At 39.7% G+C, this 24,330-nt stretch overlaps 1 protein-coding gene across 1 annotated transcript; it reads right to left on the bottom strand.

Annotated features, from left to right (window-relative positions):
* Positions 1-9,571: 9,571 nt before the first annotated feature.
* On the bottom strand, positions 9,572-24,086 carry tgs1 (trimethylguanosine synthase 1). The gene is made up of 15 exons (XM_054596832.1): positions 23,834-24,086; positions 23,637-23,704; positions 23,395-23,543; positions 23,205-23,289; positions 21,749-21,823; positions 21,022-21,567; positions 19,550-19,673; positions 18,676-18,762; positions 17,250-17,406; positions 15,732-16,080; positions 15,446-15,610; positions 14,043-14,189; positions 12,912-13,128; positions 12,016-12,094; positions 9,572-10,518 (listed from the first exon to the last, which is right to left on the bottom strand). The coding sequence occupies exons 1-15, from the start codon at positions 23,947-23,949 to the stop codon at positions 10,402-10,404; spliced, it is 2,481 nt and encodes an 826-aa protein (XP_054452807.1). The 5' UTR covers positions 23,950-24,086; the 3' UTR covers positions 9,572-10,401.
* Between the last annotated feature and the right edge of the window lie 244 nt (positions 24,087-24,330).

The raw sequence follows: 24,330 nt of genomic DNA, 5'->3' as shown, positions 1-24,330 counted from the left end.
GTCAACTACAATAATTTTTTCCAAGTAGTTTCTTTTCACAGAAAAGTGTAAATTTAGAGTCCTGAAATAAATGCTAGAAATACATATTTGGCACGGTTAAGCCACTTCTGCGGGGCCGCAAAGTAAATCTAATAAACAACAAGGGTTTTTGTATCTCCACATGAAACAGATATAACTGGAGGACGCAAATTAAGCATCATCAAATTGAAAATTAAATTGATGCTAGACGTGCTGGAGAGGAGCGGCTGTTTACGTTATGTAGGCGATTGATCGATGCTAGGCTTTGCTTACATTGTAGCTGCAACACCAACACTCAAAATAACGTCATAAAGGCGGAAAAACGTCAGCGTCATTATTGTTTGTACCACATGGTTTATACAGATACATTTATACACATAGTAATGTCCGGTTGCAACTAATATGAGGTATCCTAGAGCTCTGGGTGAAAATCTACGGCTACAATATTCGGCACGACGCAATTTCGCATCTACACAGGTCAATTTGCCTCTCTGCATTGACTTTTTATGTAATCTTGTCACAGTACACTTGTAATAACGCTACTGTTACTGTAAGAAGTCATCACTGCTAACTAACTAACTTTACCATTAGCGCAACAACAACAGTAAAAACATGCCAAAAGCTTATTGCCATTTTCAGTTAATGTTAGTTTCCTAACAACATTTGCATAGCTAGCTAAAATTAGCAAACTCGTAAGACATTTGCTGCTTAAGGTTTGTTATCTAACGTTATAAGTTTTAGTTATATTCAAATATTAAAGTTGTTTACCTTGGTGTAGTTGGTGGAGGTCGTGTGTCTTTTTTTCATGTTCTGGCGATCATCTCTGGCGTACGCAATTTCAGACGTCCCTTCTTTCTTCAAGCTCGGGACAGGAAAGAGTCCGACGGAGGAGGTGGAGCCCGAGCCTGGAGATTGCAGCCAGACTTTCTAATTTATTTTTTAAGTTTAACTGGGCTTTGTATCTGCAATTTTCTTTTGGAACTTGTAATCCCTTACACTTACTTAAAGAAGTAATCACATTGCTGTAATAGGTTATGCTACCCATTGATATATATCCATTATCTTTACCTGCTTCACCGTGCAGGGTGTCAGTCAGATGCTGAGTTACTATGCCGCCGTTTCACCAAATGACCAGATTCCATTTAGCAACTGGTTTTGCATTCCACTATTATATAATTATATATGTTCATCAATTAAATGCACACAAACCATTATTTTCATTACAATTAATTAGATTAAATTGATTATTTCTCAATTCTCGTGTACTTATGATTGGCATAATCGACTCAAGACATTGGAGAGAGGGCTCAGACATTTATCGCTCACATTTAAACCCCTCTTAGTCTGAGCCCCCACTCCCTTAGCTGGACTCTACTTGTCCCGTCAGTCCTGACAGGAGAGGGCCAGGGTGAACTTTGTCCATGCTCTACAGTTTGGGAGGTACAGCATTTTAGAGCGAGTAACGCCAAGGTCGAGCACCCTAGGTTTCAGGCTGCTACCAGCATGTAAACGAGAGACAGTGTCAAACCTCAACCATCTCCCGATGCACACACCCTCTCCTATTTCACAGGTCATCATCACTTTTCTGCCGGGGGGATACCACACTCGCTAACGGTTGCATCGGTTCTCACCAACCAGAGAGCAAGTCCCCCCAAGTCTGACCGAGGACTGTGGTCAGCAGAGGACACATCAAGAATCACACCTCGCTCTGGAGCTTTAATGTTTCACATGTTCTAAAACTCAATTAACATTTGGTGGATTTATAAGAATTAAGTCTAAAAGCTAAATCCACAAACTATGTTTTTTGTCACTATATATATATAATGTTTCATTTTATCAACAAATATAATAAAGGTGTAGTTGCCTACTTAGTACTAGAGATGGCCCCTGTCAGTATGATTTCATGTTTGCAACTCAATTTGGTTGTTTTTTTAATGAATAATGACAAAAAAGGATTGGTTATCAAATATTTGAACAGATATAAAAACAAGGACAAACCAAATGATGAAGTTTGAGTTGCTTTCACATTAAATAGTAAATCTACGGATAAAACAAAACAAGTTATTTTGAGAATCTTTTTGAAACAGTCTCAATGTAATACTGAGGCCTCTATTTGACCTTTATCAGTAAAAGAGACCATCAGAGAGATTATTTTCTATTTCTATATAGTTATTCTTTATGCTTTTAATCGGTGCCAGCAGGTCGATTCTGGTGAAATCAGATGAAATAATGCAGGTTCACCAGAAACTCCCCCAAACTCCGGCAGGAGGAGGAGAGCTCAGCTCCAAGCAGCAGCAGCGTCTCCTCCTCCTCCTCCTCCAGGAGCAGAGCTTCTCCTCTCTGCTCATCCGGTCCCCGCTGGGATCCAACACGGACATGACGCTGCTGGAGACCCAGGCCATATTGCTGGGCCCGCTGGAAGGAAGGAAGGAAGGAAGGAAGGAAGGAAGGCACGGGAGAACCAGAACCAGGACTGAGAGGGGGAAGACGGTCAGACCCTGCTGCAGTAAAACACAAGGTTTTCTAATGGGACTCTGGCGCTGGGAAATATTACGGCTTTTGATAATTATCTCTATTGAAAAAAAGGCTGAGTAGTTAAAACATGTAGATTACAGCACATCAGAAATTGGTATGAAGCGTACTTATTACATCAGGATTAGGGTTTACGGGGGGAGCTATGTAGAGCTCACCTCATTTTTGGTACAAATGTATATTTTCCTGTAAACATGTTTCAAACATGGTGTTTAAATCTTATTTTTGTATGTTGTTAGCACAGTTTGATGCATAGTAGACTAGTTTTGCTGCAGTGACACCTAAAGTCACTCATTTTTATGTTTTATTGTTGTATTTTTGTTCTTTGTTCGTGATACAGCTATTATCTTTGGACTATATCAGATGTTTTACTGACTATTTAGATACAGTGTGGGAGCTTGTTGTCCTTGTTGTTATTATTGTCATTAGCCAGTATTTTTATTTTTGTTGATTCATTGTTGTCGTTTTTTCGTTTGTTTGTAGTTTGCTCTTTTTTCTTTTGTTTTTTTGTTCTTTTCTGATTCACATATATATGTTTTACATTATGATGCAATCTTTACTTGCCTGGACCCAAAGAAGAAGATTTGCCTCCTCAGTAGTTCCTACTGTGGATCCAAATAAAAAAAGAAACGGTAACAGGCTGGTCTGCAATCAAATGCAGCAACGGGTTGGCAGGATGATGACAGGATACAGAGATCAGAGGAGCCACTGAAATGAAGAACTTTTATCAACACATTTATGTTACATCTCTTTTTATTTCCATCTGTTGTGTTCAAATTAATTTGGGGGGCTATTTCAAAGCAACAATCGGCTAGCTAGTAAGCGCTTCCTCACAGTCCTTTAAAAAACAATGAGTACATGTATATACATGTATACAAGCATAAACTGTGAAAAATGTAATATGCTTACATGTGTGCTTGTATTAAATGATTATGTGAGTCTTCCTACAGGCAGATCAAGCAAATTGTGTCTCTCTCATCTACTCAGGCCTGAGCTTCCATCATTACCTCATCATGGATCATTGAAAACCTTGAACACATGAATGTGAAAGCATACTTTATCTACTAGCTACCTCTCTACGAACTAAACTTGATTCCACACACTCTAACGCACACACGCGCGCGCACGCACACACACACACACACACACACACACACACCTTCGTGTCTCGTTGATCCTGAGGAGAGTAATCATATCTGGCGCTCAGAAGGCTCTTAATGAATGACAGCAGTGAGCAGCTGATCATGTACCTCTGTCAGCCCATAATAACTTTATTTATAAAGTGCTCTGCAAAAATAGATTAACAGCCACCTCGAATATTTTCATCTTATACATCCTTTCTTCCTCCGTCCTGTCGTCAACCATTCAAACATGTCATCATCATGGGTCAACTTTGGAAGCATTTGTGGGTTTTTTTGTTATCCTCACTTGGATAATTCAGTCTGAAAGTGTAACCGTGTGGCATAAACTTTATTTATATAGCACTTACAACATAACAAAGAGCTAAGCATGATGCTCAAAACAAGACGGAGACAGGTGAAGGAGAGATCCCAGAAAAGTAAAGGATTGAAATGATTTCAAACTCAAATTAGTCATTAAAATACAATTATGATAAAAAATATTAAGTACGGAAGCCCTGATCGGAATATGAGGGGGAAAAAAAGTCAGATTTAAATGGTTTCGCTCTCATGTTTTTGATAAAAAGTCTTGCCAGGATAATTATTCTGAAAACAGGTGAAAAACATGTTTGTCAGGTGAATTATTATAATTTTTTCCATCAAATGTTTGTTGATAATATACTCACCTCAGGCATAAGAAGTGCCCCACTGCCCTATTTTCTAAATTGGACTCAAAGCAATCATGTTTTCTTTCAGGTGGGTTTTAATTGACAAAACTTGCCAACACGCCATAAATATGTATGTATGGAGAAATTAAAACTCACCTGGAAGAAAACATTAATGTTTTTATGACCTATTTAGAACATTGGTGGTGGTGCACTTCAGCCTCTTGTGGCCAAAATGAGTATTACAACATCTTACAGTGAGGAAATTGACCCTGTCAAAAGAAAATTTACCTGCCCATGATTATTGCCCACCTGTTTTCATAGATGAATAAAAAATATATAATTTTGGAAAAATGATTCTAGCAAAAATAAAAAATTCCACCTGTTCTTTAACTGTTCTTTAACAGGAAAGAAAACAATTAAGATCAGACTTAGAAAATAGATCAGCTGAATGTGTTTTTCCTCACTTACCCCTCAAGGCTTCCGTACCAAATTGACCCTGTCAAAAGAAAATTTACCTGCCCATGATTATTGCCCACCTGTTTTCATAGATGAATAAAAAATATATAATTTTGGAAAAATGATTCTAGCAAAAATAAAAAATTCCACCTGTTCTTTAACTGTTCTTTAACAGGAAAGAAAACAATTAAGATCAGACTTAGAAAATAGATCAGCTGAATGTGTTTTTCCTCACTTACCCCTCAAGGCTTCCGTACCAAACATCACAAGACTAAAGCTGGATATCCAGCCTTCCAGTTACTCATAAATGGATATAGAAACACACTCAGTCACCTGCAGCGTCATGGATTCATTACATATGTTAGCTGAAATCTGCAATGATTTCTCAGCCATCATCCTTAAAAGGAGGTCATGTTTTAGCTTATGACACTGCATAAATTACACAGTTATTATAATACAATAAAGCAACAAATGAAAGGAAACACATTTATGGAAAATATGAAAAGCAACACAATCTGCTTGTGACACTGCTCCAGAAAAACAAAAGTGTGAAGTCTGTACAATCTCACTTCAGATTTTGTTGTTTTTATTCTGTAAATACCAGATCATTGAAATCTTAGAAAATCTGATTTTAAATTCCATCCATCCATTTTCCATACATCCCAGCATGCATGTTGTGACAGAATTGGTGCATTTGGACCAGCTCAAATTTGCAATACAAAGTAAAGAGTCTGAATGTACAGGTAAAGGCTCTCCCCATCTATTATGTTTTATTGTTATGTTACTTGTGCAAATACAGTGTAGAATATAACAGTGCAAATACATCAAATAAATATGAAGTAACTTGCCAGTACTCTTCTCTTCTCAGGTTATGTATGACTCCATGTAGTTACAGCGTTGAATCAAATCGGTATATTTAAGATATTTTAAGCATTTTTTTAATTCACATTTACTCCAAAATTTGTTGTTGCAGTTACTCCCCACTAGAATTGTAAAGGCTTGAGCAATACTTGGCTGCATAACATGATTTTGTTCACATAAACCTTCCTGTGGACGCAGAGTAGAAAAGCAGAAACGCTGCGTGGATTCAGGTGGAGAAGGAAACAGATGTCATGTTGCCCTCTGGTGGCTCAAAAAAAATCTTATCAATCTACACAAGACAAATTCCTTGGGTCGAGGAATCTGTCAAGAAAATGCTTCAATTAATGTCTTCAAAATCCAAATCGAGTGAGATATTAAACTGAAGTATATGATTTCCAGAAAAGGCTCACATCCCAAGAAACGTGCAACATCACTGCTGGAAACATTCCTACTGCTCAAACAAACAACCTCACATGAATTAAAGTAGCATACATGAAACTAAATCAGCTGTGAAGGAACTAAACGAATAAGCAAACATGTTTAACCTTTAGCTTGTATTTATATCCGTTCTGCACTTCAAAGCAATATGAATATCAAAAAAAATATTTATTTATTATAAAGCTAGAGGCTCTTAAAACAAAGTTGTCATCGACAGAACTTTCATATCTTTTTTAAAAGAAAGTTACTTCTACTGAAGGTAATACCTGATGGTTTGTAGGCACAGTTCAGACCATCACACTGATTAAAAAACTGTAAAAATAAAAAATAACAGTATTAAAAAAAATCCCTTGTATACTTAGAGATATAACAAAGATAAAAGTTAAATTCCATTAAAGCATGTGAGGCTGAATATTTCTAAATGTTTCCTCTTAGTGTTTTAACTCAAAGCTCCTCTGATAGATACTGTTAGCAGACAAGAGGAAGCAGCTGAATTTAAGAACTAGGAGACTAACTTTATGGTAAGATAACAGACTTTGGTACATCTAAATGACATACGGGTTATTGGTTTCCTTACAACAATAACAACCGACATACAGTATCTATATATATATATATATAGATATATATATATATATCTATATATATATATATCTATATATCTATATATCTATATATATATATCTATATATCTATAGATATATATATATATATATATATATATATATATATATATATATATATATATATATATACAGTACCAGTCAAAAGTTTGGACACATCTTCTCATTCAACTACTTTGAAGAATCTAAAATATAAAACATATTCTGGTTTGTTGAGCATTTGTTTGTTTACCACATAATTCCATATGTGTTCCTTCATAGTTTGGATGTCTTCAATATTAATCTACAATGTAGAATAATAATGAAAAACCATTGAATGAGGTGTGTCCAAACTTTTGACTGGTACTGTATATTTCTAGGCTGCACAGTGGTGTAGTGGTTAGCACTGTCGCCTCACAGCAAGAGGGGCCCGGGTTCAATTCCCGGGCCAGACAACCTTCTGTGTGGAGTTTGCATGTTCTCTCCCCGTGTCAGCGTGGGTTCTCTCCGGGTTCTCCGGCTTCCTCCCACAGTCCAAAGACATGCAGCTTAGGTTAATTGATGACTCTGAAATTGCCCGTAGGTGTGGATGTGAGTGTGAGTGGTTGTCTGTCTATATACAGTGGGTACGGAAAGTATTCAGACCCCTTTAAATTTTTCACTCTTTGTTTCATTGCAGCCATTTGCTAAAATCGAAAAAGTTCATTTTTTTTCGCATTAATGTACACTCAGCAACCCATCTTGACAGAAAAAAACAGAAATGTAGAAATTTTTGCAAATTTATTAAAAAAGAAAAACTGAAATATCACATGGTCATAAGTATTCAGACCCTTTGCTGTGACACTCATATTTAACTCACATGCTGTCCATTTCTTCTGATCCTCCTTGAGATGGTTCTACTCCTTCATTGGAGTCCAGCTGTGTTTAATTAAACTGATTGGACTTGATTAGGAAAGGCACACACCTGTCTATATAAGACCTTACAGCTTGTCAGAACAAATGAGAATCATGAGGTCGAAGGAACTGCCCAAGGAGCTCAGAGATAGAATTGTGGCAAGGCACAGATCTGGCCAAGGTTACAAAATAATTTCTGCAGCACTCAAGGTTCCTAAGAGCACAGTGGCCTCCATAATCCTTAAATGGAAGAAGTATGGGATGACCAGAACTCTTCCTAGACCTGGCCGTCCAGCCAAACTGAGCAATCGTGGGAGAAGAGCCCAAAGACCACTGTGGCTGAGCTCCAGAGATGCAGTAGGGAGATGGGAGAAAGTTCCACAAAGTCAACTATCACTGCAGCCCTCCACCAGTCGGGGCTTTATGGCAGAGTGGCCCGACGGAAGCCTCTCCTCAGTGCAAGACATATGAAAGCCTGCATAGAGTTTGCCAAAAAACACATGGAGGACTCCCAAGCTATGAGAAATAAGATTCTCTGGTCTGATGAGACCAAGATTGAACTTTTTGGCGTTAATTCTAAGCGGTATGTGTGGAGAAAACCAGGCACTGCTCATCACCTGCCCAATACAATCCCAACAGTGAAACATGGTGGTGGCAGCATCATGCTATGGGGGTGTTTTTCAGCTGCAGGGACAGGACGACTGGTTGCAATTGAAGGAAAGATGAATGCGGCCAAGTACAGAGATATCCTGGAAGAAAACCTCCTCCAGAGTGCTCAGGACCTCAGACTGGGCCGAAGGTTCACCTTCCAACAAGACAATGACCCGAAGCACACAGCTAAAATAACAAAGGAGTGGCTTCGGAACAAGCCTGTGACCATTCTTGACTGGCCCAGCCAGAGCCCTGACCTAAACCCAATTGAGCATCTCTGGAGAGACCTGAAAATGGCTGTCCACCAACGTTCACCATCCAACCTGACAGAACTGGAGAGGATCTGCAAGGAAGAATGGCAGAGGATCCCCAAATCCAGGTGTGAGAAACTTGTTGCATCATTCCCAAGAAGACTCATGGCTGTACTAGCTCAAAAGGGTGCTTCTACTCAATACTGAGCAAAGGGTCTGAATACTTATGACCATATGATATTTCAGTTTTTCTTTTTTAATAAATTTGCAAAAATTTCTACATTTCTGTTTTTTTCTGTCAAGATGGGTTTCTGAGTGTACATTAATGCAAAAAAAAAAAAATGAACTTTTTCGATTTTAGCAAATGGCTGCAATGAAACAAAGGGTGAAAAATTTAAAGGGGTCTGAATACTTTCCGTACCCACTGTATGTCAGCCCTGTGATAGGCTGGCGACCTGTCCAGGGTGTACCCTGCCTTCGCCCATTGACAGCTGGGATTGGCTGCAGCACCCCCGCGACCCTTAACTGGATAAGCGGTTACGGAAAATGGATGGATGTATATTTCTATAAAATAACATATCTTTTGATATTTTTTTCCCCTAATCATTTTTAGCCTATAAATCATGTGTTATATTGTCTATACATTTCAAAAATGGACAAAGGCACTGCTGGCCTTTCCTGTATTGTATACAATAACTCTCTGTGAACCTCCAGTCCAGACTTGTTGACATACTGATCATTATTTATAGAGACACATGTGATGAGGTAGACGCTGTCCCATTTGGAGACGCCTTCATTTTCACTTGGTTTAGGTTTGATTCTAAAAATCAACTCAAGGGACTAATTTGCAGTAAAAAGAAATATTTGATCCCTACCGTTTCAAACCCATGGCTGTGCTTTGCTCTACAATCTACTCTTTTAGCGGCCTTATTTCTTCTACTACTCTAAGGTGGCTACTCATCAGGTCATCCTTATTATGTTGTTTTTTAACTTCCCTCAAACTTAAAGATGTAATGACAAGATTTCATATAAAAAATGAAGACGATAACAAACAACATTCCAAAAAATATTTATTAGCTCCAATGTACAATAAAAAAGATACAATTAAATTGTTATTTGTAAAAAATGTCAAGTGTTATCTTAAAGGGCCAGTGTGTAGCATTTATGGGGGATCTATTTGCAAAAAATGAAATACAATGTTAATAAGAATATTTTCTTTTGTGTTTAATCACCAGAAAATTAAAATCATGTGTTTTTGTTACTTGTTTCTACAGCGGCCCAGAAAGGACGAAAAGCAAACACTGGCTCTACAGAGGGCCCACGTAGTCCTGTACAGGGTAGAAGTTCCAGTTAGTTACAAACTGATACATCACCTCCAGATGCTGCCGAATCCCACACACCAGACATTTAATCTGAAGAATACATACAACTAAGAAAAACCTGTGTTTGAGAAATACTTCACCCACAAAATGTAATTCAATATAATAGAAGTCTAAATACGTGCATCTTGGTCTTGGATAAAACCTGAATATATAAAACACTTGGGCACACACGGTCTCACATTGTGCAGGCCTGCTACTGTGGGAGAGCTGTTTAAGAAGAGACTTGGATTATTCTGAAATTGTGTTATCATCAAGACTTTCCCCGTTTTAAGATTATCTGTTCACTGTGGACACATGCGAGAAAAAGACAGTTCTCTTCAAGAAGTCAAGGTAATACATTGTTAGATAAATGACCATTTTTGATAGTGAAGTATTCCTTAAACTCAAACATGCACAGTGTTCACAGAATAACTTGTGATCATCACATTCAGTCTGAAATATTTCACACCTGCATTATGACAAAGGGGTTAAGATGAAAAGTAGAAAAACGTTGAGGAAGAATTCCTTATGGGTCCATGTTTAAGCCAGGATTACTCGCCGTCTGACTTTATCAAGCTGCCAAAGTAAGCGGTCACGGTCTTCAGCTTGTTGTTGAGGATGTTCTGCTCCACCTCCACCTTCCCTCCTGGACCAGCCAGAGAGGCAATCTGTGGAGAGATGGATGTGGAGATAATGTATCATCAGAAAGATGGCGCTCCAGTCCCTCAAAGCTGCTGGTTAATGATGTAAAACCCGACAGACAGAACAGAAAGACACATTGTTGTGTTGCCATCCCCAAATTTGGAAACCTCCATCTGTAAGTGCTGCTGTACCTGGTTTTATAAGTCGCTCATTCATCTGATATGATTCTCTAATACATGGCCAGTAGTAGAATGTACCAGTGCATTCTCCAAATGAAACCAAAGGAAACAAACCAATTCTGTGTGTGCTCCAAAATAGTTGTACCAAATCTGGTGTAGAGCTTACAATAAGTGGTGCTATAATGATATGATTTTTGTAATTTGGCCACCAATAAATCGAATACATTTCAGCAAGTTTGACATACTGTCGTACCGAATTTGGTAATATAATGTTTTACAATGTTAGAGAACAGACGGCCCGGTCAGTGCAGGTTGAGCTCACCGTTCCATCAGGTCCTTGGACCCCAGTTTACCTGCTCACAGGTCTAGTTCAAATTGTTTTTATGCAATGTAAAATGCTGAATTATTATTATTTATACCTTTCTCAGCAAGCTGACAAATATTACAGAGTAAAATAATAAGGTGCACTTCTCCACTGCTGCAATGTTTGATTGAATTAATACAAATCACATGGCGCCCTGTCTAGACAGCAAGCATATCAGATGTCACTCTCATGTCTCAGATAAGGTCTAATAGAAATGGATGCCTCTGTCTGCACCGGCCTTATGCAAGCTCCGCTCAGCTGTGTCTGTGCGTGACCGCCATGATGCCCATTCAAAGGTCACTGAATAAATACACCCATCCACATTTTACAACTTAGGCTGAGCAGAGTGTGCTGCTCTCTGGCTCACTCCAAAGACCGGTTTGCACTGTTCATTCATTTTATTCAAGGAAAAACCTAACTGTAACCTAAACTTTGCATTTATTGCCACTAGACAACATCACTGCCAACCGTTCTCTCTGCTCCAATCGCCAACACCTGTCTGGCAAAAAACTCCATTGAGCCACTATCATATGGATCAGTGTTGATGGATAAAAAAAGATCAAGTATAGCATGGACCGACGTTCGCAGCTAACCTCGGTGTGCAAATCTGACCAAAGTAATTGTTGATCACTTGCGGCCACCTCCAACCAATGAGGAGCAGCGAGGAGTCAGCAGGCAATGATGGTATGAAACAGTCAATAAAATGTTTAAAAATTTAAATTGTGAATCGCTGCAACCACAAGATGTTCTTGAGCATATGGTCGTGAATTACTATAAAATATATCAGGCTGATGGGTCTAGAAGAATGCAAGATTAGCTGTGGACATACGAACAGATGCACATAAACACACAGGACTGAACACATAATCTCCTCCCAGGCTCTCGCCCGACTGAGATAATAATGTTAATGTTGTTATGCAATATCTAACGGTCTATTCACCACTCATGCATCCACACACATAGAGACTGAACATACAGACCTGATCCATGTCAGTGTTGCGAGGCAGAAAGTAGACTAGGTTGTCTGAAATCAGTTTGGCCAGGCGGAAAATCTCAAATGTGTCCACCGTTAAGAATGAAAAACATTATCGGATGTAAACACAATACACTTTTTCAAACATTTCTAATAGTAGTTGAATTTCAGATTGAGAAGATAAAGGTGTTATTTCTTGTGTGTTGAGCTGGAATTTTGTCCAGAGGGCAGTGCTACATGAGTCAAAATAAAAAGGGTTCATCATCAGTCAATGTTTGTGGTGTAACGGACCGTTGTTGATCCGTGATCTGTACGGATCCCCCCCACACGGTTATTCAGGCATATGAACCGCGGATTAATTGCACAACATTAACCATCACAGTGTCAAATAAAGTTTTACTGACTGAAGTAATTAAAACTACAAACGACAACATTTGTTTTAATCCATAAAAATATAAAATGTTCTTTCCTTATCATTTGAATTATTTATTTTACAATGGGAAAAACACTAAAGATTGACTATAACAAAGTAAAAGTATAACATTTTAAAAAATGTATGGTTTACTGACTTCAGAGCAGTTCAAATAATTTTTCAATGTATTCAATGTAATTGAATGACATAGTTCATGTATAAATTTTGCCCAGTTAATGTTTAGAGACCAAATGTCAGACGGTTATCCTCTTGAGAACATGAATATCCAAAAAAATTGAAATCTAATCTGACTAGTTACTTTTAGGACCAAAAAATACAAATGGAAGGGTAAACTGACAGAAATAATGGTCGATTTCCCTGTAATAGATGGGAATTCTCCTTGAAGGACTCATTGTGCCCTTCCTCCCACAGCAGATAAACCAGTGTTAGAACGGTTCTAACATCCCCCCAAATTCTACATCAAAGGATATCCATCAGGCTGCATCATGGTCCTGATGTCAAACACCTCAGCGGTTAGGTAGTCCGGCCCTCCCCATGGTGGTGACAAGAAGACCACATCGCCACGGAGACGGGGCGCCAGTTGAAGGAAGTCCCCTTGCAGGAAGTCGATCCGGTCAGCCACGCCGTAAACCATAGCATTGTGCCGAGCCAAGTCCAACCGCACCGGGTCGATATCGATGGCCAGCACTGAGGAAAAGGACCACAGCAGTAGAAGACAGTGAGCACTCAGTCGTTTACCTTAGTGGAATATCCATGCAGAGACTGTAACATTTCCAATTTTCCATTAGGACTCATTGGACTGTCCATCACAAGCTATGTCCAAAATTAATGTTTTGACTCATCTGCTATGATCAGTGTAACCGAGCATAGGTTTTTTTTTTTTTTTTTTTTTGTAGAAACTTTTCCTCGCCAGTGTGGAAGATAGCCTTGTGAGATTTACTGGCCAAGCGGATAATCAACCAGCAGTGTTCATTTCAGACCCCGATCACAAGGTTGAAAGAGAAACATTAAAAACCTTTCCTTATACATGCTTCTTTGGCATAAAATATTACTCATCATCATGTCAAATGCCACTGGTATGCAGATGACACACTACTGTTTGCCTGCTCATATATCTGACTGATTCTGATTGTTTTTTTAACCTCTATTCAACCAGGCAAGTCATCAAGAACAAATTCTTATTTACAACGGCAGCATGGCAAATTTTCGTCACATAGACCCAATCCCCCCCAGGTGAAAGGGGATATTTAGGGGGAGATATCAGGCCAACAGTGTATGCCACATAGAAATAGTGTGCATCTAGTCATTGTAGTCATAAATCTATAATAAACATTGTGTTTTGTTAGGGGTCCTATTAAAATGTTGAAAGTTTAGAGTGTATAATAGCTTAGAACATTAAGTATAGGTCTGCCATTCCCATGCTCACTTATGTCTCATAAGTTGTTGCAGCAATATTTGGGTTGATACCATTTGTTAAACAGATTTTCATACTCTTCTTGTAGAATTTAGTACCAGACAAAATTATACTGATGAAAGAAAGGTGTTCCCACACTGAAAGAAGTGAATGGAGCTCTCAGAACACAAACACACTCTGGGCTTACCTCTCTTTCCAGTGATGGCGAACTGGATGGCGTTTCCTCCCACTCCACAGAAGGCGTCTATGACCAGCTGGGAGTCGGGGAAGCTGTGCTCCACCCTGAGGGCAATGTGCTCGGCTATCCTCTCTGGTGTCACAGAGAACCAGCCCTCTGAAACAGACAGAGACGTTAATCATGTGTGGGTCAGACCAAATAGAGTTGGCTGAATAAAATCTCAGTGTTTTTACCAAAATGGGGCTGTGAGGTTGTTTCAAACCCCCGGGCCACCAGAGGGGAGAAAACTCTCATTTTGTTAGCGCATCTCCATAATGCCCCCAAATCCCAAATGTTATCATTGTTCATGTTTTAAAAAAATCAGCACAATGCAGCAAGCCCTCAAGACATAATGAAAAACATGGAATCAGTCATAGTCTGTTGGTCACTGTCGTCTGTGTTTCTTCGATCCTTTATCCTGAAAGACTTTCTTGTGCACATACATTTGGGTATCTGGAGTGCTTACCGACCCACAAACTGTGAAAAAAGACAACCAGTCAGTTTTTTGTGGGCTACCTTGATCAGAAAAGTGATTCAACAAGACGTTTCGATTAGATTCCACTTCCTATGCCACATGCAGTACTTAGAATATACCGAGCATGGCTTAAGAACTACCTTTGCAAAGATGAACTATAGTTTTCTTGCAAGCCAATCAGAGCAGACTGGACTGTTAATGGAGGGGTGCTTAAAGAGGCAGGTCCTTAAACAGAGCATTTCAGACAGAAACTATGAGAAAAAGAATGTTTTTTGGAACATTAAAGAATGTACACATGTTGTGTCAAGATAGACTAGAAACAAAAAATAATTGCCACCATGCATTTATATGACTTTGCGACCCAGTCAAGTTGCAGTATACTTCCATGTCAGCCAAAAATGTCCTGTTGGGGTTCCTGATATATGGCGTTCAGGAGAATGGGGCTAATGTGAGGTCACAAGGACCCTTGCCCACTAATCTGGACATTCCTGAGAAATCACTCCAGGTGTTCCTGAGGGACGTAGAGATGCCGCATACAGATCTGGTAACCAATCACTGTGTAGCCCCGCCCTATAGCATACCCTGCTTTATGGTCTATTTGACTCTAAATGGACCATCTTTTACTAAATGAACATCATGCTGTGTTGAAGAAGACTTGAAACTATAGATTGAGAGCATAAACTCATGTTTACAATGTTTACTGAGGGAATAAATCAAGAGAGAAGTAGAGTCATTTTCTCATAGACTTCAATACAACCGGAGGAGTCGCCCCCTGATGGACATTAGAGAGAATGCAGCTTTAAGACATGAAGCATTTGCTTCACTTGTCAGAACCAGAGGTTGCCGCCTGACAACAACAAATACTTAATTATTCCAATAAGAGTAAATGCAGACTGACCTCGGTCCAGCCGGATCCCTTCATCGAAGCGGGAGAACAGTCTGTAGCGCTGGGCCCAGTATTTAGCCAGCTCCGGTTCTGCTGCCATCTCTGCTGGGACCGGCTGCCTCCTCCCTCGCTTCCCCTTCTTATTCTTTGGTTTCTTTCCATTTTTTAACCTCAACTCTACACACATACATACACATTATTCATTGTTAGGCTGCACCAATATTCACCAGGATTGTCTTAGTTTCTTAAAAAACAAAAAGGTATGGCATCAGAATCTTCTGGGAGATGTTATGCTTACCACTGTTGCCTTCAGGTGCGTCAGACATGAGGAAGTCAGGAATGTCTAGACATGCCAACTGTCTGCCGGGCTGCTCCTCCTCTTCCTCCTCTCTCTCACTGACCACAGTGGCAGAGTTTAGAGTTCTCCCTGCATCTAAACTGGACAGAGAATCAGAACCATCTCCTTCCACAGCCTCTTTATTTCCTTCCTCCACACTTTGCGTCTTCTTCCTCCTCCTCTCCTCTTCCTCTCTCGTTACTTCTTCCAGAACTGGAGGCCTGTCCTCCGGTTCCTGTGTGTTCTCTCCTCCCATCTCAGGCTGGTCACACTGTGTCTCTTTCTGGTTCTTTTCAAGGAAATTTTTGACCTGTGAAACAAACAGTCTACATTTATTGAGTCATCTATGTGACATTCAAACTAATAAATAAATAAGAACATTCTGCCACTCTCCATTTCTGACTGTCATAGATAACCTAAGGGTGGTTTAGGTGTGTGTGACGCGAGACACAGAGAGCGGTTCTATGTAACAAACCGTCCGGGTTGTCAGGTAAGCATTCTGTGAGAAATGAATCACTTTCTGAACCCACACCACTCTGTAACACTTTATGAAAGAGTGTTAGCGCATGGTTTGATTAATTAGAAGGACCAACCATTCAGGAGACGCCCTAAAGACACAGATATCTTCTTCAACAAGAAACATATCAGTATGGTTCCCTGATCATCAGAAAGCTATTCATCCAAAATGAATAAATATGCATATTAAGGGATGTTTTGTATTTAAATCTTAATGTGCAAAAATGTGTTAACTTTTTTGTTGACGTGTTTGAATACGTTAAAAGGTTAGACACTGCTTTACATCTCCTTAAGTTTTCATGTTGTATGTTATATTATATATTACTTCCCTTTTTCCCCATTTGTTTATCATCACATGACTGAAAATCTAAAAAATGTAATGAAATTAAAATTGCAAACTTTTGATAACTGTTCATCACAAAGGTCTTAAGATTGTGCTGACTATATATTTAAATTAATGTCCTTGATTCTATTGAAGTAGTTTGTTAAAGAAAAGTGCCTTGTAATGTTACTATTGTAATTCAAAAAATGGTATACCTCCCAAGGGATTTATTTGTTCTTCTCCATATGCTACATATACCTACAGAATTCCATAGATTGAGGTGAAACGCACTGTGGGGTTAGTAAATAGGGGGCACTAGCGAGCCATTATGCCACGCCCACTTGCAAGCCCCATCAGTTTTAAATTGAGACTTTTTCATAACCAGTTCAAAGTTCCTTTTAGTAACTTTGATTTGTTAAACTAATTAAGAGGATTTTCATGTTTGTCGAGTTGTCGATGAAGTTGTCGATGAAGTCACAGATTGATGGCTTCTTCTAAACAAATAAATGCTGACAGATGAGTCAGCACCAACCAGAAGTCCATTCCAAGGAGGTGAATCAGAACCTCCTTTTAAATGGTCACTCCTTGCCCTGTGCCCGGTCTTACAGACAGTGTGAGCCCTTCTTCTCCTTAAAGGGTACCTTGTAGAGGGAGGTACTGGTCTGTGGCAGTCTGTGGTCTCCACCCATCTCTGAGAACCTGGTGTGCTTGCTGATGCTGCGGACTGCTCTCTTAGCCCACCGCTGCTTCTGGCGAGTCTGACTAGCTCCGCCTTTAAAGCTCAACACACTGTGGAAGCTGAGATACAAACAGAAACACAACCTCAATAAAGAGAGACATTCACCGTGTGACAACCGATCCACTATGTTAACAATCCATGACACATACAGTACCAGTCAAAAGTTTGGACACACCTTCTCATTCAACTACTTTGAAGAATCTAAAATATAAAACATATTCTGGTTTGTTGAGCATTTGTTTGTTTACCACATAATTCCATATGTGTTCCTTCATAGTTTGGATGTCTTCAATATTAATCTACAATGTAGAAAAAAGAAAAGAAAAACCATTGAATGAGAAGGTGTGTCCAAACTTTTGACTGGTACTGTACATACCAGACTCTCTGCTAGAACGGTTGGTATGAAAATAATAATTATTAAAGAAGCAGTGTGTAGGAAACAGTGGTGAGGTTGCAGTTTGCAACCAAATAAATACCCAGGTGATTATACGCTAATGTAAACATAGTTATGAATATTATTTTCCATTTATGCTATTAGGTCCCCGAAATGTTACACATTGGTCATTGAAGGATCCCAACCACGTTCTTTTCATCCCTTAAAGGTTGGGAAGAAGGTGCCGCATGTGTAAACAAAATATCTTATAATAATATCATAAATAATATTTTATAGACATGTCTATGACATAGACATAGACTGATTTGAGGGCAAACTCACATTTTTCCCTTGCCAATATTATATGTAAACAATACAGCATTTTTAATTTCAAAACAAAAACATAAATGTGTTGGCAGATTCAAACACATTGCCTTTTTTTCACTGAACAATCTTTATACATGTTTTTGTTGCCTTGAACACATCACTGTCAAAATGATATTGGCTGTTTTTGGAAATAATTCAAAGGCGCTAATGGGGGAAAATAAAACAATGTCCAATAAATAGGAGAAGCTGCTCCTTTGGAAAGGCTATTATTTGTTGTATTACTCATATTGACCCTATATTAATAATCAGATGATACCAATATGTTGTCAGGGTCATGGACAAGCCCTGGCTGCAGTAAAATGATAGACTCTGGTGATTGGACACACCACCACTATTGTCCACAGGGACCTCCATAATCAACCCCAAATAAAAGTTCCTTGAAGAAGCTTTTACATGAAACCAATGTTCCATAATGTATTTCACTTTTTACTTTTCCTGTTGTTGATAAGTACTGTAAACAGCTGCTGGAAAAGCTCCTCTCTTCTGACACACTTCCAGCAGACGTTTAGAGCAGAGCTTTTGACCAAACCAAGTGCAAACTGAATTTTTAAAAAATAATCAGACTTACAGAGGATCCGGGTTGTGTTTGAGGCCCAGCTTACTCCACGCTTCCTCTGGGGTCAGATGTGGGCTCTCCTCCACATCCAGCTCATGACTGCAAACACAAAATACTGCTTCAAAGTGTACTTATGATTATTATTTTCACATCTACATCTCTTTATTTTTTAGTAGTCTAAGGGCCACAGGATATACATTTTCTTATTGACGCTTATTTTGTTGTATTTGTTTTGGAAGACATTTGTTTTCTTTTGAGACTTCAAACTTCATTTCTACATCAGAGAAGACCTCATGGAAATCTGGAATCAGCTAGCAATAAGAGTTCAAACATTGGTGTCCTTTGAAAACCATTATTTAGACCGTCTTAAAAAGGTGCTACGTTCCAAATTCAAGGCATATAGTATATGACTGAGGGCGCTCGGCTGTGTGTGGTAGTTTATTGTATAATAGAATTAGGAGTGCTTCTTGCACGCAGGAGTAGTTTTTTTTTTTTTTTTTTACCGGTCGCAACTCATTTTCAGAACCCTATAGTATCTGACCAGAGAGGAGGATGTTAAACTCCTTGAAGGGATGTGGTCTGGATTTTCTATCACAGGTACACAAAAGAGACCATCAGACCCTGATGGGACTCAGACATCACTGAAACAAGGGCCCAAACACACAATGCTGGCTTTCACTGCTGGTAGCTACAGGTGCAGTGACCCTCTCATCCTTTCATCCAATTCTCACAACGCATGACGCATACATTATTTGTGAGGGGGTACAAAGCACACCCACAAAAACACAAGCTAGTTCTTCTACACGAATACAAAAACAGAACCTTTCCTTGGTAGCTCAGAATCTCATAAATCCCTACATTCAACACACATACAGTACACACTCACCTGCGTTTGACTTTAGCTCGGCCTCCTCCTGGGGGTTTGTCATCATCGTCATCGTCTTCTCTATTTGGCATCTTATCCCGTGAGCCATCCCGTCTGTCAGGGCTGCCAGCAGCCTGCTGGGAATCTGAGTCCAAACAGACATGATATTTAGCAGTGCAACTCACACCAAATAAACATTCAATTACAAAAATGGAAATTACATGTCATATAAATTGCTTAGCCATGGGGAAATGTTGGGTCCCTGTAAATCAAAGAGTACAGTCGAGACCTGCTCTGTATGAGTAAGATGAGAAAACTTCAGTAGTGATTTGCAGCAATAAAAATAAAACAGACTTGACTTGATTAAGCCAGAATACATTTGCTAAATTAATCTAATGAAAACCAAAACAGCATTTAAATAACAATATACTGATAAATTGAATAGGTAGAATATAGTACAGAGCTTTATCATATCCGCCCAGAGATTATGTATTTGGTGTGTGCGTGCGTGGGTAGCTGCTATATGTCTGTCCATGGCTAATCTCACATACTGCTGGACCCCTCAGCCGAATATTTTGGAGCTCGTTATCGACTGTATGCCCAAGGACCTCTTGTGGTTGCAGTAATGCAAAACTAACCAATGTTAGTGGCTGTTTAATAAAAGCACTGACTGCAGATTCCTCACTTCTCTTATCTGGAAGGGGTATGTGTGTATGTAGGCCAATAAATATAACTTAGCAAATGACAAACTGGACCGAGCGCTGACTACAACAGGGCATGTGTCCTCAAGTCGCTACGAGGAGAGCTAGTTAGCTGTTAGCAGCCGCGGGGGGATTCCAGGTATGGGTTGTATTCATTCAATCAAACATTACAGCAGTAGTTGTTGCAAACACACCTGATGGACTAGCAGCTTGTGAATGCAGAATACGCACAGGCAGGTAGACAGGCAGGTAGACAGGTAGCCCATCCAATGATCACATCCGGGCCAAATGTAAGGATTGGACGGGCTTATTAAAGTCCGGCTTTGGCCACAGATACTGAACTTTTTGACAGAGCATTTGATTAATTAAATGCTGTCCAGATGTAATGAGAATTTTCAACAAAAATAGCCCCTCATGAAAGATATTTCTGAAATATCCATAAACAGGTCTGAAATCCCTCTAGGCCGGTGTGGAGATGTGATCAACATGTGAAGGAAACGTCTAGTTGAGGTCACTGCTGTAAAATAAGGTTTACCTAGTTACTGAAACTAGGGGTCCACTTTCATTTTCTGCCCTGACTTTGAATGCTTAAGCAAATAATTAAATAAATAGACCAAAACATGCCATTGTCTTTGTGTTACTTTTTCCAGCACATGTAGCTAATCCATTAATGTGACTGTGAAGAAACCCAGATCGTAGTTTATGACTAAACTGTGCTAAAATGCAGGTGAATCCACGGGGGTTCACTGAAGACTTCCTGACCCTGTAAACCCATATCCACCTGGTTCTTACCGGTATGTTCAGCAGTGTTCTGCTGTGAGGAGGCTGCAGGTCTCTTGCGATCGTCCCCCCCATCAGAAGGATGATCAGAGCCACAGCTCTCTCCATCAGCCACGCTCACACGCTGTCGGTCCATCTCTGAGTCACCCACAGATTTTCCATCTGCCTCCAACGTGCACTTCTGTCCAAGCAGATCATTCAAAACCTCGACGTCGTCAGGAAGAGCCATCCCTCCTTCTTCTTCTCTCTGTTGGCTCTCAGCCTCAGTCTGTCCATCCCTCTCTGGGTGTGTCTTTATGTCTCTGCCCGTCCCCCCTGCTGCTCCTGCTTCTTCTTCTTCTCCACCAGTGCTCCCAATACAGGCGGATTGGTCCATGGTCCAGCCCTGTGCCGACCAGTATGAGTACTGCTCCCAGTAGCAGTAGTAGGTCTCTGCAGCGTGTTTGTCCCAGAGAACTTTTATGTCCGGGTCATCCCACAGAGCAGTCACTGATCCTGGATCAGTCTCTGGGTGTTTCTCCAGCCAGCTGCTCCACAGCAGAGCTTCTCCCTGCTGAGCTACAGGAGATACAGAGGATACCAAGGGAAATAGGCTTCATAACTATATTGTAACATCTACATACAATGAGTGAAACATCTATTAATTTGATATGTTCTAATGAGGGAAAATGTCAAATTGAATTAGGTTTCATGGTGGACAGTCATGTGTCCTTCATTATGATGTTCATGTCCTCTTTACCCCAGTAGGTCTCCCAGCCAGCGTGGGTCCCTCCTGTTCCTTCCTCATGTGGATCGCACACTTTCTTCACATCAACTAGGTGGAAAATTACAAGACACCGTTAAATAATATCCCAACAGTGAACACATGATTATAATATATACAAATAAATACAATTAAAATCATGAATGAGGACAAGAGAAAAAAGGCCATCTCCAAATGGAATATGTTGATGGAAAAAAAAGAAACAGATACGTCATCTAACGTATCAAACCAGTTCATTTAAAGGAGACATATCACACTCGTTTTCAAGTTAATTTTGTGTTTCTATCAGAACATGTTTTGCGTGCTTTAATGTAGAATAAAATAGAATAACAGCGAACCTCCGCCAACCAGTCACGTGCAGTTTATGTCTGTGTCTGTCAAAAGTGCCATCAAATCATATTAACATATTGTCAGAATCAGAATCAGAATTCTTGAGTTACCAATCAGTTCATTATTTGAGTCCAGGTGGACTTTGAGCCAAATTTAAAGAAATTCACTCAAAATGTTCCAGAGATATCACGTTGATGGGAATGGACCGGACGGACGGACAGCCTGAAAACACTTTGTTTTCTCATACTGAAAACCATACAGGAGTCCTGGCGGCTTGTTTAAAGGCCCCGTCTCTGAATACAGGCTGTGTGCATTTGTCTGTGGAATAGGATTCTTGATATAGCACGTATACCTTATTTATCATTTAGAAAAAGGCATGGAAATATCACTTTCTATGGGACCTTCAATATCCAAGATTTATCAAAAAATGCACTGAGCTGAAGGGGACACTGTTTAAGTGAAGTTTTTGGGAGTAGGTGAAAAGAAAAATATAGATATTCACGTACAGTATGCACAAAAGAGGGCTTTACGTCTGAGAAGTTGTTCCTTATGATTTCTGTTTGATTTGTGCCTCAGTTTGAGCTTTGGTTGAAGAGGCCCCCATTTGTTTGTTTGTTGTTGTATACATATGTCTTCATGTATGTGTAAGAAAATACTGCAATTAACATATTCCTTATTTCATTTTATTTAGAATTCATCTATCAATTTTTTTCCCTGTTATTGTTTTTTTTAAGGACGGAGGATGTGGTATGTTGTACATATCCTAAAGCCCTTTGAGGCAAGTTTGTGATTTGATATATTGGACTATACAAGTGAAATGCAATTTAAATTATCATAACACTGCTATCTGCAACCACACGGCTAGATGCCACCAAATCCTACATGCTGTCCCTTTAAAGTCAGGTACTGATTTGACATTCCAAAGCTGCATAGTCCAAAACTTGTTTCATAAGCTTAAAATATCTTCAAACTAATCACTAATCAGTACATGAGTTCATAACCAAATCATGAGGAACCTCAAGCTGCTTGGTTTACTTCACTTTTGAATGAATTATCCTCTGTTCTAACCATATTTGTGATAACAATAAGTTTATGTTTCTACCTTTGTTGTCACCCTGTAGATCGTCTTCCTCCTCTTCAGCTGACTCTTCCCAGTATGTGGCAGGCTTCCTGTTGGACCTCCTCCCCTGTCACATGACCAAAGACAGGCTGGTTCAGATCTCTTACTTTACCTTTGTATATTAATAGGTGATTGAAACAGAATAAGACATTACACAGAGGGGACCACTTACTGCTCTCTTATGGTCAGAGGAGCTGATGAATGCCACAGGAAGACCCATGCTGGCCATCAGCTGAGCCTCCTCATCCAACACCTCCTTTTCCTCCTCCTGCTCATCTTCTTCGTCTTCCTCCTCCTCTTCATCATCATCATCATCTGCTTCTGTAAGTGGAGAGGAAAGTTGTTTCAAATGGACTCATCTTTCTATTTCTTCTTAAGGCCCAGTGTATTTGTATATGACATTGTATAGCATACCTTTGACTCTGGTGTCCGCCAGATCAAATGAGAGCAATCTGTTATCAGAGCGATACAGCTCGCGATCCCTGCAGACAGAGAACACAAAGCTGATGAAGGTCTCCACAGCTTCATCTATCTTCATCATACGGTGTGTGTTCATCATCACACACATGTCAATAACTGCTAGAAGACATGATCAGATGTGAGAGACTTACTGCACGAAGGCTCTGGAGCAGCGACAGTGAATTCTCTCCTCCTCCTCCTCAGACGAGAGTCTCCTGCTGAAGAAGATCTCCGCCACCACCTCCACCCTGCTCCTCTCCAGCATCATGACGATCAGCTCGTGGACAGCAGCACGCGCACACAAACGTCCACACACCGGCTTCACCCAAAGTTCACGTCTTGAGTCAGGACCAGCATGGGTTCACCTCAACATCACACGCACGTTCAGGACACAGCTCCCCAGTGTTCCGCTCGTCGGCAGGGAGCATGGACTGACACTTCTGGTCATGTCTTTTCATAATAAAATTGTGGTAGCAGAGTTAGCGATGTATTTGTTTGTACACATATGAAAACGTCGACAAAAATGCAAATAAACACACTATAAAGTGTAATTCATGGCAGGTATTATATAAAATACAAGTAAACAAAATGGAAATAAAATCACGTGATTCAGTCAAACTGTTTTTGAGAATGGGAGTAGCACACACTG

Source organism: Anoplopoma fimbria, chromosome 3, assembly GCF_027596085.1.
Source record: "Anoplopoma fimbria isolate UVic2021 breed Golden Eagle Sablefish chromosome 3, Afim_UVic_2022, whole genome shotgun sequence".
NCBI classification, from domain to species: domain Eukaryota; kingdom Metazoa; phylum Chordata; class Actinopteri; order Perciformes; family Anoplopomatidae; genus Anoplopoma; species Anoplopoma fimbria.
The sequence above is the reverse complement of the archived record's forward strand: the minus strand, read 5'-3'. Positions and strand labels throughout refer to the sequence as shown.